Raw genomic sequence first — 17595 nt, 5'->3', positions numbered from 1 at the left:
ATGTATGTGTTAGAAACTATTTCTAGAGTTGGGGCAGTTGTAGAACTCACCTTGCTTGCTCCCCGCCCCAGGAATCCATTCGCTGGTGCCTGACATTTGATGTAAAAAACTGCTATTCCATTTATCTCATCTACTTTCAAGTTGTTTGAGACAGGAGGATATATTTGTCCTTTGCTCCTCTATGTCGACCAAAATGGAGGTCCCCCTGCAATCAGAACTCACTGAATGGCTTGTGAATTCTAGGCAGTGACTTCTGTGCATGGGTGCAGACTAACTAGGGATATATGTTGGGGCTTTGTGGAGCCCCATCTTGCTGGAGAAACATGACAATTACAACTAGCATTTGCCATGGGGTATGTTCAGTTCAGTCGGTCAGCCATGTCTGACTCTTTGCAACCCCATGGACTGTAGCACGCCAGGCTTCTTTGTCTTTCACCAACTCCTGGATCTTGCTCAAACTCATGTCATGAAGTCAGTGATACCATCCAACCATCTCATCCTCTGTCATCCTCTTCTCCTCCTACCTTCAATCTTTCCCAGTAATAGGGTGAATATTCAGGATTGATTTCCTTTAGCATGGACTTGTTGGATCTCCTTGTAGTCCAAGGGATTCTCAAGAGTATTATCCAACACCACAGTTCAAAACCTTCAATTCTTCATTACTCACCATTATTTATGCTTCAACTGTCACATTCATATATGACAACTGGAAAAATCATAGCTTTGATTATACTGAACTTTTTCAGCAAAGTAATGTCTCTGCTTTTAAAAATTCTGCTAGGCTTGTCAAAGCTTTTCTTCAAACAAGCAAGCATCTTTTAATTTCATGGCTGCAGTCATCATCTGCAACGATTTTGGAGCCCCCAAAAATAAAGTCTCTCACTGTTTCCATTGTTTCCCCATCTATTTGCCATGAAGTGATGGGACCAAATGCCATGATCTTCATTTTCTGAATGTGGAGTTTAAGCCAGATGTTTCACTCTCCTCTTTCACTTTCATCAAAAGGCTCTTTAGTTTCTCTTCATGTTCTGCCATGAGAATGGTGACTTCTGCATATTTGAAGCTACTGATATTTCTACCAGCAAATGTGATTCCAGCTTGTGCTTCATCCACTTGGTCATTTCACATGATGTACTCTGCATATAATTTAAATAAGCAGGGTGACAATATACAGCCTTTACATACTCCTTTCCTGATTTGGAACCAATCTGCTGTTCCATGTTCAGTTATAACTGTTGCTTCTTGACCGGCATACAGATTTCTCAGAAGGCAGGTAAGATGGTCTGGTATTCCAATCTCAGTAAGTTTTCCACAGTTTGTTGTGATCTACACTGTCAAAACCTTTTGCATGGTCAATAAAGCAGAAGTAGGTATATTTCTGGAATTCTCTTGCTTTATCTATGATCCAACAGACGATGTCAATTTGATCTCTGGTTCCTCTGCCTTTCCTAAATCCAGCTTGAACATATGTAAATTCACAGTTCACGTACTGTTGAAGACTTGGTTGGAGAAATTACTTTGGTAGCATGTGAGATGAGTGCAACTGTGTGGTAGGTGAACATTCTTTGAAATCGCCTTTCTTTGGAATTGCAATGAAAACGACCTTTCCAGTCCTGTGGCCACTGCTGAGTTTTCCAAATTTGCTGGAGTATTAAGTGCAGCAGTTTAACAGCGTCATCTTTTAGGATTTGAGATAGCTCAACTGCAATTCCATCACCTCCACTAGCTTTACTCGTAGTGATGCTTCTTAAGGCTCTCTTGACTTCACATTTCAGGATGTCCAGCTCTAAGTGAGTGATCACACCATCGTGGTTATCTGGGTCATTAATATCCTTTTTGTGTAGTTCTTCTATATATTCTTTCAACCTCTTCTTAATATATTCTGCTTCTCTTAGGTCCATGCCATTTCTGTCTTTTATTTGGCCCATCGTTGCATGAAATGATCCTTCCCTACCTCTAATTTTCTTGAACAGATCTCTGGTCTTTCCCATTCTATTTTTTCTTCTATATCTTTGCACTCATCACTTAGGAAGGTTTTTTTAAAACCTCTTCTTGCTATCTTTGGAACTCTGCATTCAGATTGGTATGTGTTTCTTTTCTCTTTTGCCTTTTGTGTCTCTTCTTTTCTAAGTTATTTCTAAGGCATCCTCAGACAACCATTTTGCCTTTTTTCATTTTATTTTCTTAGGGATGGTCTTGATGAGGTATGTATAGATCAAAAAACGAAGATAATTGCATCCAGTTCCATTATTTCATGGCAAATACATGGAGAAACAATGAAAACAGTGACAGACTTTATTTCCCTGGGCTCCAAAATCACTGAAGATAGTGACTGCAGCTGTGGGGGGGTGGGGGAAGGACACTTGGTCCTTGGAAGAAAATCTATGAAAAACCTTGACAGTATACTAAAAAAAAACAGAGACATTACTTTACCAGCAAAGGTCTGTATAGTCAAAGCTATGGTTTTTCCAGAAGTCGTGAGCAGATGTGAGAGTTGGACCATAAAGAAACTTGAGCACCAAAGAATTGATGCTTTTGGACTGTGTGTTGGACAAGACTCTTGAGAGTCCCTTGGACTGCAAGGAGACCCAACCAGTACATCCTAAAGGAAATCAGTCCTGAATATTCATTGGAAGGACTGATGCTGAAGCTGAACCTCCATTACTTTGGCCAATTGATGGGTAGAACTGACTCATTATAAAAGACTCCGATGCTGGGAAAGATTAAAGGCAGGAGACAAAGGTGAAGACGGAAGACGAAATTGTTGGGTAGCATCATCAACTTGATTAACATGAGTTTGAACAATCTCTGGGAGTTGGTAATGGACAGGGAAACCTGTCATGCTGCACCCCATGATATAGCAAAGAGTTGGACATGACTGAGAGACTGAACTGAACTGATGTACAGAGGACAATCAGGGAGCAGGCAGAATTCTTTAAGGAAGGAGGAAGGAACAATTCCTGGATAGCTGACAGTTTTGGGTCAGCAGGCCATTTCAAGCTGGAGAAGCTCTAGGGAAGCAATTCTATGCCAGGTGGAGAGAATGGTAAAAGAAAGGCAGGGTGGCTGTGCTGGGATTTCCCAGATGACTAGATCCCACTTCTATTAAACTTTATCAATGGTCAATATTGTTAGGTGATTGGAAACATGAGTTTTGTTTTTAAGTGGTAGAGCAATATTCAATGGAAGGACTGATGATGAAGATGAAGCTCCAACACTTAGGCCAATGATTTCAAGACCCAGCTGTTTGGAAGAGACCTTGATGCTGGGAAAGATTGTGGGCAGAAGAAGAGGGAATAAAAGGATGAGATTGTGAGATGGCATCACCTACTAAAATGACATGAATTTGAGGAAACTAGACGAAATAGTGAAAGACAAGGAAGCTTGTTTTGTTGCCGAACATGTAATCACAAAGAATCAGACATGACTTAGCAACTGAATGATACCAATGAGGACACAGGGCCCAGTGAAGGCTCTGGTCCTGGTTGGAGTGGAGAAAGACTTAGTTGGAAGGGGAGGCTTCCCATCCTCTGGTGCAGGTCCTTGAATCAAAGGCAAGGAGAACAAGATTTTGAATGTGTTACCAAGTATTGTTTTCTAAAAACAAAATCTCTTTTCTACAGGAAAGAGAGCTTTGACTGAGTTTGTTCTCTAGATTTTACTGAGGGATGTCGAAGGGATCAGGAGTGGGGTGAGTCTGCAAAAACCAGGTGACCAGATTCTGCAGGGTGAATCTTGTGGTAGACATTCTGCACTAGGTGGAAAACGAATCCAGAAAAAGTGTCCCTTCTGGACTGTACATGCCAATCTATCGCATTGTTTCAGCAGATCACTTCAATGTTGTTTTGGGGCAAGCTAGAAATGGATGGGTGGTTGCTTTTGTCAATTCCCATGGATAGTTAGATGACTAAATGTTTGGTTACTTCATTGCATGGTTGGAATCATGCTTGGGAAAGAAAACTAGATCAAGTCCACATATATTTGGTCGTTAAACAGCAAGCATAGGAAGGATTCTAAGGCAACTGTAGGTAATTTAAACATGAGGGGCCAAATGGGGACAGTTTCATTTAACAGGCTGACATTGGACTGTACAGGTTGCTATAGTTGTTGCTATGACAAGAAGCCATCACAGCTACTTGTTGATATGCTGGAGATGTGGGAAATGGAAAAGAGACCAAAAGCCTTACAACTCTCCTTGCAGTGTGATTTCAGGCTAGAAGTAGTTGACAAGGAAAGGCTTACTGGCAAGGCTGGGAAGAGAGCAATCTGAGCCAGTAATCATTAGCTTTTGTTGGGGCCCAGAAAACAGAAGCATCAGCTCAGTCAGAGTTCTGGGTCAGGGTTTAGAGATTGATTCAAGCCAGGTCATTTGGCTTGAATCAATATTTAGCCTAGGGGATGACAGCCATAACCGCTAAACAGAAGATTTCCTTCTCCCCAGGTGACAGAATAATGCATATTTGTTCCAGACTCAGGAACCCAGTAAGCCCTCTCAGGGCCACCTGTTCTTAGCAGGCACACATGCATCTAGAGGTGGAATTATCATCATCGTGCCCATTGACCAGATGAGAATACTGAGGTTAAGGTACTTGATCAAGGTCACACAGCTAAGCACGTGAAAAGCCACAGACCCAGGGTAACAGACCTCAAATTGTGTGTTTTTGTTCCACACCCACTGGGAGCGGTGGGTGGTGATCTGGCAACAATGCTTAGGCAGAAGCAAGCAGTATTCAGGCTTAAATTGAAGTAAGTAAGGAAAACCAGTAGAACATTCAGTTATGACCTAAATCAAATCCCTTGTGATTATATAGTGGAGATAAAAAATAGATTCAAGGGATTAGGTCTGGAAGCCTGAAGAAATATGGATGGAGGTTTGTAACATTGTATGGAAGGTGGTCACAAAAACCATCCCAAAGAAAAACAAATGTGAGAAGGAAAAGGGGTTGCCTGAGGAGGCCTTAAAAACAGCTGAGAAAATAAGAGAAGTGAAAGGCAAAGGAGAAAGGGAAAGATATAGCAACAGAATGTGGACTTCCAGAGAATAGCAAGGGGATATAAGAAAGTCTTCATAAGTGAACACTGCAAGAATTAGAGGAAAACAATAGAATTGTAAAGAGTATAGATCGCTTCAGGAAAATTGGAGCTACAAGAGGAACACTTCATGCAAGGATGGGCTCAATAAAGGACAAAAAACTCAAAGACCTAACAGAAGCAGATGAGATTAAGAAGAACGCACAGAAGAACTGTACAAAAACGGTCATAAAGACTGGGATAGTGATGATGCTTGGGTCACTCATGTAAAGCTCGATATACTGGAGTATGAAGTCAAGTCGGCCTTAGGAAGCATCACTAGAAACAATGATAGAAGAGGTAATGGAATTCCAGCTGAGCTATTTAAAAATCCTAAAGAATGAGGCTGTAAAAGTGCTGCATTCAGTATGTCATCAAATTTGGAAAACTCATCAGTGGCCACAGTGCTGGCAAATGTCAGTTTTCATTCCAATCCAAAAGAAAGGCAATTCCAAAGAATGTTCAACCTATCATGCAATAGAGCTCATCTCACTTGATAGCAAGGTAATGCTCAAAATCCTATAAGCTAAGCTTCAACACTACAGGAACTGAGAACTTCCAGATGTACAAACTGGTTTGAGGAACCAGAGATCAAATTGCCAACATCCATTGGATCATAGAGAAAGCAAGGGAATCCCAGAAAACATTTCCATCTGCTTCACTGACTATGCTAAAGCCTTTCACTGTGTGAACAACAACAAATTGTGGAAAATTCTTAAGGAAATGGGAGTACCAGATCACCTTACATGTCTCCTGAAAAGTCTGTATGTAGCTCAAAAAGCAGCACTTAGAATCAGGCACAGAACAACTGAAAGATTTAAAACTGGGAAAGAAGTGTGACAAGGTATACATTCCCACTCTGGTTATTTAATTTCTATATAGGATACATCATTCAATATGCTGGACAACATAAATCCCAAGCTGGAATAAAGATTTCTGGGAGAAATATCAATATCCACAGAAATGAAGATGACATTGCCCAAATAGCAGAAAGCAAAGAAGAACTAAAGAGCCTCTTGATGAGGAGACTAGATGCAAAAACTGGCTTAAAACTCAACATTCAAACAACTATTCACAAAAATATACTCAACATTCATGGCATCCGATCCCCACCACATCATGGCATATAGATGAGGGAAAAGTGGAAACAGTGGCAGATTTTATTTTCTTGGGCTCCAAAACCACTATGGACCTTGACTGCAGCCACAAAATTAAAAGACACTTGCTCCTTGGAAGAAAGATAGGCTATGAAAAACCTGCACAGTGTATTATAAAGCAGAAACTCACTTTGCTACAGAGGTCTCTAGTGTCAAAGCTATGATTTTCCCAGTAATCATATACAGATGTGCAATCTGGACCATAAGAAAGGGTGAATGCCAAAGAATTGAGCTTTTGAACTGTGATCCTTATGAAGATTCTTGAGAGTCCCTTATACAACAAGGAGATCAAACCAGTCAATCTGAAAGGAAATCAACCTGTGACCCCTGCTGACTCAGCTGAGGCATCTACTGAGGCCCTCCGGGTGGAAAGAACGAATGCTTCCACTGCAAAAGTGCCTAACCATGGCAGCTCCAAGCAAATAGTTTGTAGCTCCACCCCTGGAGGAAGCTCAGAAAGGCTGAAGGCTTTGTGTAACCTGGGTCCGCTGATACATGTGTTGCATTCTCCCCAGCAGCACTGGAGGCAAGGAAGGGGCATTCTGGGCCCTGGAGGAGGGGGATGGCTCAGGGATCAACTGTGGCCACCACTTACCAAGTGGGACTATAAAGGACAGAGCAGGCATATGTGGCAGAGAGCTGGTGACTGGGGTGTGGGAACAAGAGGGAACCAGCTCTGCATGAAGTACCTCACCCAAAATCCCCTGGAGGAGAAGCCCAGTGATAAGATCATCTGAGATGGGACAAAGAGAGTCTATTTCATTATCCCTTATAATTCCTCTGAATGAGGAGGTGGTGGAGTTGGTGGGTCATCACAAACTCTTCCATGGTCTAGACCATCTGCCAGTCGCTATCCTTGGGGCTGCCTCTCCCCAGCTTCAGTCATGTAGTTCTGGAGGAAATTGACAATCATCTGTACTTCTGAGTCAGGGCCAAAGACCATGTAAGCCAGTCATAAGACCCCATGGCCCTGCCAGGATGGCTGATATAGGGTTATACATGTGATCTGAGGTGGGTCATTCAGAGAACATCCTTGAACTTTGATGTCTGCAATCTTCTTTCCTTATAGGTGATGCCTTCAGGATTAAAAACCCTAGGGCAGGTAGCTTGAACTCCCTCACTAGGTGTATAAGCCTTATGGAAAAAAGTTGCCAGGCTAAGACCATCAAAGTAGACTGAAGGGAAAGAGCGAAGGTGAGAGAGAATTGATGACTTCTGATTTCTTGGATCTAGTCACTGACATCTTTGTATTTGCTCTGATTCTTGTATCCTGGATTCCCAGAATCATTTCAATGAGTCTCTGTTTTCCTTGAAGCCAGTTGGAGTAGGGCTTCTCTCAATTTTGATTCAGACTTGGTTCTAGATCCTTCACTCCCAGACACAAACAGAGGCAACCATTTGTTTCAGCACCATTAAGAGTGAAACCCTTTATTCTTTACTGAGAATAGGGTGTACAGACCACCAAATACAGTTCACCAGCATCCTAGGCAAGAGTGCCCCAAGTGTGAGTTAGGGTGTGTTAGGAACAGCCTTACTGATTCCTGAACCACTCTAAGCATTTACACTGCCCGTGCCAGGCCAATCCTGTCATTTCCTCGATCAAAGACTGAGAAATACCGCCTCAGGAAGACGTCACCCAGGAGCCAGGTCTCTATAGGTGAACTGAATCGGTGCTCTTTAAAGGCAGTATAGCAGCGGCCTCTAGAATCCTGGGGGAGTCAGAGACACACACCAGTCAGCATGAGCCCTTACCAGTAACTCCCCCCAATATCCAAACCCAGCATAATTCTTTGTTTTATTTCCCTCTTTTGGTAAGTATCAATGGGTTTTCTCAGCAGCAGGGGATATGACAGTTCATCCAAAAGCAAAGAGGGCCAAGACATGAGGTTGCCATGAGGAAGGGTGTGGTGAGTGGAGGACTGGGAGTTGGGGAAACACAGGAATGAAAAACAACAAAGTCCTACTGTAGAGCGTAAGGAACTATATTCAATATTCAGTGATAAACCACATGAAAAAGAATAAGAAAAAAAATTTTTATGTGTATAATGAGTCACATTGCTGTGCGGCAGAACTTAATGCAACACTGAAGAGTAGCCACACTTCAAATAATTTTTTTAGAAAAGAACAAGTGTGTCCATAGTTCCCCTCACTCCCTGTTTCTTTTCTTCTGATTCCTGCTCCTTTTTTTCTCTGCAGAGAATGCTGGTTCTCCTTCTGCCTCCCCACAATACATACTTTATTTAAAAATGTTTTTTGTAGTGGAGTATAGCTGATTAACAATATTCTGAGTTTCAGGTGGACAGTAAAGGGACTCAACCATATGTATCCAGGTATCCTGGTCCCAAGGACACCCCTCCCATCCAGGCTGTCATATAACTGAGCGGAGTTCCCTGTGCTACAAAGTAACTAGTTGTTGATTATCCATCTTAAATAGATGGATAATCTATTTAAGATTAAATAGAACGTGCCCACAACACATTCTTGAAGACTTAACTCAGGAAATCTGAGAAGCCTCCTTTGGCCCACACTCACCCTCTTTGGCCACTCCAGGCTTGGGTGGGTAACCTACTCTGGTTCCCCATCCCCACTGGTCAGTCTGTAGCCCTCATCACCCCGAGTAAGTCCCCAGTGCCGAAGTGCAAACCACCTAGAGATGCCATTTGCATAGAACCCAATGCAGTTTTGCCTAGAACCAAGCAACCCTCCAGATGGCTCAATGAGTTTGTGGTTTTAGAATTCCTGAATTTCCCTCTCTTCCTCAAAGCCTTCTTTGAGCCCATCAGCCTGCTCTGAACTCTCGCAGGGAGCTGACATGAAGCCTCCACCCTGTGCCAGGGCTGAGCAGTCACTGTGCACCCTTTATTCACCTTACTATCCAACATCACACAGAGGGGTCGGGTACCCCAACTCACAAAGGAGGCACCTGGCTGGAGCAATGGGAAGATGCAGTCGAGAATTAGGCTGACCACGTAATTTATCATCCAAACCAGGAAAACTTTGAGAAGGGAACGGAGACTGTTAACTTATGCTAGGACATCACACTGGGACTGTCCCCAGCCATTCTCCTTGTAACATGGCCTATTTCAGGGACTGCTAGAGCTGAATTTCATGTTCATGCACCTACGGGTTCAGACTGAATTGAAGTTCTTTGAGCACTGAGTACCTTAGTGTTCCCCTCTCCTTGTGACTCCCACCATGCCAGATGCCATATGCTGTGGCATCTCCACATTTATTTCAGGAAGATCAGTGTCCCACACAGCCCTTACATCTCAAGTAATTGGTTTTGTGGGAAGCACTGGCCCAGCCACAGGGCTCAGCAGCATCTGCAATGGTGCGACATGGCCTCCAGAGGGCGCTCTCCTCCCAGCAGCAGCCCAAGGGTTCCTGCAAGCTCCAGTTTGAGAACCAACCCTCAGTATTGTCCCCTCACCTTGTGGATGTAGGCTCGAGCTGGCAGTCGGTAGTTGATGCCGTTGATGGTGAAGATAATAGAGGGCAGTGTATTGACCGCAGAACATGAAACGAAGTACTGTTAGAGAGAGAGGGTGAGAGGTTGGCCCTGGAGATCCTTGTTGTGTGTGGAGACTGGGAGTGACCCTGGGGCATGACCCTTCACCTGAGGACCCAGTGGCCTGGCACGGATGAGCTTCCAGATGTTATTGACCAGTGTACTTGGGCCTACGATATCTGATGTCCCAGTGTCCACAAGGGCCTTGCAGCCATCAGAACAAGCAATAACCTTTCTTTTCATGGTGATGCTGAGAGACAATGGAAGAAAGTGGGCATCAAGGTCACTCTGAGTCTCTCCAGAATTGCCCCCTTCCCAACTGTCTCCTAAACAGCCCTTCGTCTCTTGCCCTCTTTTCCTTTACTCTAGACAGCACGTTTCTTGACATCCTCGGATGCAGTACTTGAATACACCAGGATCGTTTGTACCTTGACACAAGCTGGTCTTCCTTCCTAGAAGACTCCACTCCCCTTTAACTAGCAAATTTCTTCTCATCTTCCAGATTCCACCTTAATTGTACTGTTTTCGGGAAGTCTTTCCCCAGTGTTTATCAGTTTCCTGTCTTGGTCATTCTCTGTAGACCCTTCCTCATGTCTGCTGCTGCTGCTGTTAATTCACTTCAGTCATGTTCAACTCTGTGGGACCTCTTAGAGGGCAGCCCACCAGGCTCTGCCATCTCTGGGATTGTCCAGGCAAGAGTACTGGAGTGAGTTGCCATTGCCTTCTCCTCCTCATGTCTAGCATATACCAAAGTCACAATTCACTATTTAGGTGAGTCACTTCATGTACATCTGCCTTCTTAGATGTGAGGGGGAGTTTTATTCTCCTTGCCTCCCTAAAATGCCTGGCACACAGTGGATGCCCAATGCTTGTCTGTTCAATAAGTGAATGAAGACTGAGAAAATAATAATAAACATTCAGAGAGCTGTATCTCATGGGGAACAAATAACGGGTCACACACAGAGTGAAGATGGAGATTCACAGGGGCAGCAGAGTCTCATAGTGGTGGGAGAGGGGCTCCTCTGGGAGAGGGTGTCTCCCAGCACTGCTCCTACAACCAGCTCAGACCCTCAGACCCTGGCCAGGAAATACATGACTAGCCCACAGAAACTCCAAAGGATAGGTCAGCTTTTGTGAGGGTATCACAAAGAATCCTATCAATTATGCCCCTTGTCCTCAGGTCACTCCTGGATCCCACCTTCCTGATTCTCTGTTATAGCCCCTGTCCCACTGTGTGCCCAAGAACGTGGGGTGTCCTTTTTATTAGTTGCTTTCACGTCTTAAGACTGCAGCCAACCTCTCTCCATTTCTCGGTAGCTGCTCCCTAATAAGACCAGTTCTCCCCATTTTCTCAGGGCTGTCCCTGTTTTTAAAATGACATTTATCTGTACTGAGAACTTCCTATGTCCTAGGTAGCCCTGGGCAGTTGGTCATCTTATCATAACTCTGTTCAAGCTGAAGAAATCCTCCCTGATCCTCTGTTCACCACACTGTAGAGTCCTCTAACCATGCTCCCCACCTCAAAGGGCAGTGGGTGCAGCCCTCTCCCAGCTGCACAGACCTCTCTTGACCCTTTTAGGACACTTGCCAGAGCCTTGCTCAGAAGGCCGGGGGATTATGAACCCATGGGTTGTTTGTGTATCTATGTGCTTGTGTGTTTGTCTGTATGTGTGTTTGTATGTGTCTCTGAGTGTGCTTGTGTGTCTCTGACTAGCTATGCATGTTTTTATGTGTCTCTGTGTAGGTTTATATGTGTCTGCTTGTGTCTTTCCATGTGTCTGTGTGTCTGTCTCTGTCTTTGTGGGTGGTGTATATGTCTGTGTGACTGTGTCTGAGAATGTATTTGTGTGTGTCTGCCTGTGTCCATGTACAGTAGTGGGAGCATCACTTGGGCTGACCCTCAGAGGGAGAGGCTTACCGGTCCATGTGTACAAACCAGTCACCCACTTGGATCAATGGTACCCAGTTGAGCTCCCCCTTGTAGTAGCGGTGGTCCACCCCACCAAACATCACCACACTGCCCTCCTGCTTGTCTCTGTAGAGAGAAGAGAGGGGAGAATCCTTGGAGGACAGGAACAGCAGCACTGTCTAAGAGCTGTGCTTGTCCACCCATCAAAGCCCTAATAAGGTCCCCATGTACAGATGCAGAAATAGTGTCTAGGAGAGACTGAGATCCAGATTGAGGTCTGTTACTGGCTAGTGAGTGGCACAGAGGAGGTTAGAAGCTGACACTTGGCTGGGCTCCACCCACTATGTCTTCTGAAGACACCCCGGACCTCCAGCGACCTGAGTGCTCAGACACCCTCAGAGGACACGGTGCTGAAGTGTTTTGGCTTTCCCCTTGTCCACCTTGTCATTTTTCAGGGAAATCAAGGTGTGGGAGTTCTAAGGATGTGGGATCAGGTCACCCAGAGTTGGCTCCACTGGCCTGTGACCTCTATTGTCCAAAGGGCCCCACACTCAGAAGGGACCCAACCTCTGTTCTCCCTCTCTTGAAATGCCTAATATTTCTTGAACAAGGGGTCCCACACACCTTTGTGTCCCACAGTTTCATTTCTCACTGGCTCCTACAAATTGGGTAGCTGGTCCTGGGCTCCCAGTGAAATGCTAACGAGGAAGGAAAGATATCCACCATCCTTCTCCTTCCTTCCTTATCAAATTCATAGGCAAATCCTAATGCCTTTCCTTCAACTTATTTCCTGTTGCCTTCCATTAGCCTTCCTCCTCACTCACCCCCCTAGACCAAGTTACTGGTCTTGAGCCCAGGAGTAGGGTTGTGTTCCAATGAAATTTTATTTATAAAAGCCAGTAGTGAAGCCAGGGGGCCATAGTTATCCTGGGTTAGATTATCTCTCAGGATACTTCTTTAGCAAGTGTTTTATAATTTTCGTGCAACTGAAAGCATCTTACAGCTAAGTTAGAGAAAGGGATTGTCCATCTCAGACTTACTTGCTCAAGTAGAAGGCAAAAACAGGCTCAGAAATGGCACCTTCATTCTTCAGCTTGTCAAAGATGGGGAAGGCTCCAGAGAAGGTTTTGTTGGGGTAGCTCAAGCCCAAGATGCCATCAAAAGGTATGCCCTTAAACCCAGAGTCTTTCAGGCATAGACCGAATGGCTGGTCAGTACTTACAAGGTCCCCAATCTGTGGGAGAGAAGAGTGTTCCCACTTACAGATACATGAAGTGGGGCCAGGACTGGGCTGGGGTGCATTGCCATGAGATCCTCAGAGAAGAATTGAGGCTGGGCTCTGTCTTTGGTGGCCCACAGGTGGTTAGATGAAGCTGGGAGGGAAATCTGGGTTCCACTTGAGGGATGCTGTGAATTTTAAAACATCTGCCCCTCTGAAAAACACCACCTAGGTGAGTCAAATTGGCCTTGTGGCTTCTGTCCAGGTGGGACAACCAAGAGTCAGGCCAGGTCCCATTGGTGACACCTTAGGGACAAAGCAATTGAGAGCAAGATAGCCTTCTCTTTGGCATCACTGTGACCTAAGGACAGAAATGGACTTCATTCTCTGTAATGTACTGAGGATTCTGCATCTGTCCAGGAAGACAGAAGCCAAAAACACAACTTGCTTGCAGGGTTCTATGAAATTACTGTCTGGGGAATTCACTTTTTGTGATATGTGTGTATTTGTGTGGGTGTGTATGAGAGAGAAAGAGAGAGAGGGGAACTACTAAAGTATTTTTGGGGAGACAGGCCATAGGTTTATTAGACTCTCAAGGGTCGTCTAGAGTGAGAACTCATTTATCAGGCCCCTTGACTTCTCAGGCCTCCAGTGTACCACTATGGATACCATAAGCCCTTGACTGCCCCCAGGGTCCCCAGATCAGTTTTATCCGGTCCCCAAATGCCCCACAGCAACTTCAGTCCTGAAAAGCCAGCCTAACTCCACCACTTACCACATGTGTGCCCTCAGCAAGGCCCTTTCTGTCTGCACCTCAGTTTCCTCATATGTCTCATGAGCTAATCAGAGTAACTGCTGTGTGGGGTTGCTTCATGATTAAACAAGTTATCACCTGAAAGTGCCTGGAATAGTCTGTGAATATAAAAGTGGGTGCTTTTATCCCTTCTTCTCGCTCCCAGCAAAATGACCCTTGAACTGCTCATGGGCAGAGGAGCTTCAAGTCCACACCTCAAACCACTCTCTGGATTAGATAATTTGTTTGCTCGTGTGTCACCACAGGCACTGCCTACCCAGAGACATATTCTGTGGATAAGATGGCCATTATCTATGGGAGTTAGGCTAGGAAGGGTCCTGCCAGATGGTCCTGCATCTGTTTTGCAAGCAGTGGTCACTCCATAGCCAGTTCTGACTCAGCATTTGTTACACTGTTACCCGAACTGTGTCATGAACAACAACTCCTTTCATTCTCCCAGATCCATAGGTGATCCTGAAGGTCTTATTGGTAGGCCGGAAGGTGGAAGACTGATGATGTCTGAACCTAACGTGTGCAGCTGCAGACACAAGAGATGAGTGTCATCAGGTGCCAAGGGTGGAAACAGGGTGGCAGGGCAAGTGAAGGATGGTCCGGGTACAGGGTGTCTGTACTCACCACAGGATGAGCTGTTGCAAAAGATGGAGGCCACCCACAAGTCAGATGAGCCTGTGTCAAAGATAACCTGGAATTCCTGAGGGGGTGTCCCAATGGTGATGTTACCCACGTAGAACAACTACAGGGAGAAGGAGGGAGTGGGTTAGTGCAGAACTGGCTACCCTCTATTCCCAAACTGATGCCTCCCTCTGGGTGTCACATATCTCTTGAGATCACTTTCTAACCACCGTGCAGCTCACAGACTTTGGTCACAGATGTATCTGCATTTGATATAGTTTTCCTGTGCTACATTGTATGCAGGATATTGACTCTATGAACAGGCATTGAAGTGGTACCTCCTGCATGGAAAGCCCAGAGGCATAACCACTTGGCCTCCAGGACCACTGGAAACTCAGGGAAGTCCTGGTGCCTTCATTTGAGAAGCTCTGTGGTCTCTTCAAACCCAGCCTTAGCACCTGCTTCTCCAGGAGGTCCTTCTTGATCAACCCCAGCCACTCCTTCTAAACTCAGACCACATCCGATCAACAGCACACAGTTGACCCTTTCATTTGACATGTATTTACTCTTTGCCTATCTCTCAGGCAGCTGCTACTGCTGCTGCTAAGTCGCTTCAGTCGTGTCCGACTCTGTGCAACTCCATAGACGGCAGCCCACCAGGCTTCCCATCCGTGGGACTCTCCAGGCAAGAACACTGGAGTGGGTTGCCATTTCCTTCTCCAATGCATGAAAGTGAAAAGTCAAAGTGAAGTCGTTCAGTCGTGTCCAACTCTAGCGACCCCATGGACTGCAGCCTACCAGGCTCCTCTGTCCATGGGATTTTCAGGAAAAAGTACTGGAGTAGGGTGCCATTGCCTTCTCCGATCTCTCAGGCTAGCATGGGCATTTTTGAAGACATCTTGAAGACAAAACAAGCCCTTTTTCTAATCTAAAAACAGGAACCACAATGATTCTTATGGCCATACTCAGAATGCAGGTTCAGTAACTTTTTACTGCTGTCGTTCTTGCATCTGTGGCAACTGAATTCCTCTACCTGGGGATTCAAAATTGCTTTGCAGTTGGTTCTACCTTTTGATAAGTGATGGTTCACTCTTTATCTATAACTCAGTGGCTCATTTAGTTCAGAAGAAACAATCGCCCTCAAACTAATGACACATCTTTGACACACAAATGGATGTTTACCTGCCACATGGTAATTGCCGGGCCCAGTCACAAAGACCAACAGTTGAGGATGACAGTGCCTTCTCCTCTGGGTGGGGTCCCTGTTTTCCAGTGTCTGTGCCTCTTGCAGGAACCCCAACCCCAACATCCCACGTGGCACCTCCAGATGAGCCTCAGTGCTAGGCTAGAGCACCAGGGGGCGCAGTGGAGCACCATCCTCCCAAAATACTCACATCCCTGATGTTTCTCAGTGGGTGAGTTAGATTTGAGCCACGAAAAGAAATCTGGGGCAGTCTGTAAGCATGCTCCTTCAGGATATTGTTCAGCGTGTTTTTTCCACTGATAGCATTTCTCATTGTCTTCACTCTCCTTAGAGGTATTCTTTCACCAAGAATTCGACAAAGAAAACAAAGAAGATGCTACAATTAGCTGTCAGTTTTAAGGTATAACTGTCATTGTAATGGCCCTGTGTATTTTCTAATCATTTTTATGAGGCACATTATCAGAATTTTATGCATATACCATGGCAAAGACATAGATTTGAATACAGGTTCTGTTCTGCAATCTTGGGTAAGCCATTTGACCATGTGGTCTCTCACTCTCCCCTTTGGTAAAATGGTGGAATGTAACAATACAACCCCTACAAATAGAATATTTTGGCGATAACTGAAGTGATGGATATAAGGTACCTGATAAATAGGAAGTCTCAACAATGACAGCCATTAGCATTGCTGTTGCCATCTCGCTCATTCCTTCTCATAGAGCCTCAAGGAAGGAGGTAGAAGGGGCACTCTTATCCTCTTTTACAAGAGAGCAATTTGAAATGCAAGAGATTTCTGAGTTGACTGTGTTCACACGGCTCGTCCAATATAAAACAGTGTAAAACAGTGTATCTTTCTCCAAGTTGAAAGAGAATTGAAAGAAGAATCCAATATATAGGGATCAAATAAGGGAAATTCAGTGGCTTGAGAAGGAAGTAAGAGTCAAATGAAAAATTAAAAGAAAACAACACAAAGAGAAATACACTCCCAGTGACTTCCAAAGAGGTGGAGAGATAAATGACAGTGATACAGAGATGCAGACATAGACATATACACACTGATGTAGACCAGGGAAAAAGAGGGCGTGTTGAATAAAATGTAGAAAAGTGCTATTCCACAGGACCACATCGACATCTGCATTGACTGTGCACTGAACAGTTGCAAGGAGTTGCATTTTCAATAGGTCATTACATGACTGGACCCCAAGATTTGTGCAACCCAGATCTATACCAAGACCTTGGGATATACAGTTCCTATAGCAAGTTACCTATCAATAAGTAAGAGTTGAACTTTAAGACTCTTAGGGAAAGATTCCATTCCCTTCTAAACCTGATGGGTGGAAGAATGATCAGATGAAAAGAAAAATCTGAGAAAGGAGTATGATGTGACTTACAGTCCCCATACTTACTTGACTATGCACTCTGAGAAGGCCACCAGCCCGAGGAGCACAAGCCACTTCATGTGTATTTCCTGGCTCCAAGTACTCAGGGAAGTTTGGGTTCTTAGCATGTAGTGGTGACTAGAAGCCCCTAGTTATATATGCTCTGACTTACCCTAGTTTTCCCCTTTAGGCCACTGAAAGATCTGAAAAAAATTACAAAGCTCTTGATAAAATCTTTACCTTCATCAGTGTCCTTGGTGAATGGACTTTGAAACTTTTCAGAATACAGACTTGAACTGTAATCTCTTCCTTGAATCTTGGCTGGAAAATCAAACTGATCTGCATGGACATCTAAGAGGATGGAGAACCTTGCCTACTTGGAGAAAAAAAGGCTAAGAACATCATGAAAATGGATACTAGGGGCCATGCTTGACACACGTGGTTTCATGTCCTCTTCCTAGCCACTTCATGAGATATGCATTGCTGTCTTCATTGGAGAGGAGAGAGTGCTAGGAGTATAAGATGTCAAATAACAAAGTGAAGACTTCAGGGACAGCCCAGGGATATACAACTGGCTTTAGTAGTGGGTCTAATGGCAGACATCAGGGGCACTTATGATGCCAGTCTGTATCAAAGATTTAGGACAGGGCAATACTTCAATTGCATGGTTTCAATATTGGAAGAAATGTCATATGCATCCACAAGATATTTTATATCATCTAA

The 17595-nt window shown here is 44.6% G+C and overlaps 1 protein-coding gene across 1 annotated transcript; it reads right to left on the bottom strand.

Moving 5' to 3' along the window:
• Positions 1 to 7681: 7681 nt before the first annotated feature.
• On the bottom strand, positions 7682 to 17000 carry LOC147342096 (pregnancy-associated glycoprotein 1-like). The gene is made up of 9 exons (XM_086385496.1): positions 16900 to 17000; positions 15684 to 15831; positions 14293 to 14410; positions 14076 to 14194; positions 12685 to 12878; positions 11654 to 11770; positions 9844 to 9985; positions 9658 to 9756; positions 7682 to 7936 (listed from the first exon to the last, which is right to left on the bottom strand). Exons 1-9 carry the CDS (start codon positions 16998 to 17000, stop codon positions 7787 to 7789), a joined length of 1188 nt encoding a protein of 395 aa, XP_086241622.1. The 3' UTR covers positions 7682 to 7786.
• Positions 17001 to 17595: the final 595 nt, after the last annotated feature.

This window comes from Bos grunniens, chromosome 29 (genome assembly GCF_055505025.1).
Source record: "Bos grunniens cultivar Pamir isolate PY7600 chromosome 29, Bosgru_T2T1.0, whole genome shotgun sequence".
NCBI classification, from domain to species: Eukaryota; Metazoa; Chordata; class Mammalia; order Artiodactyla; family Bovidae; genus Bos; species Bos grunniens.
The sequence above is the reverse complement of the archived record's forward strand: the minus strand, read 5'-3'. Positions and strand labels throughout refer to the sequence as shown.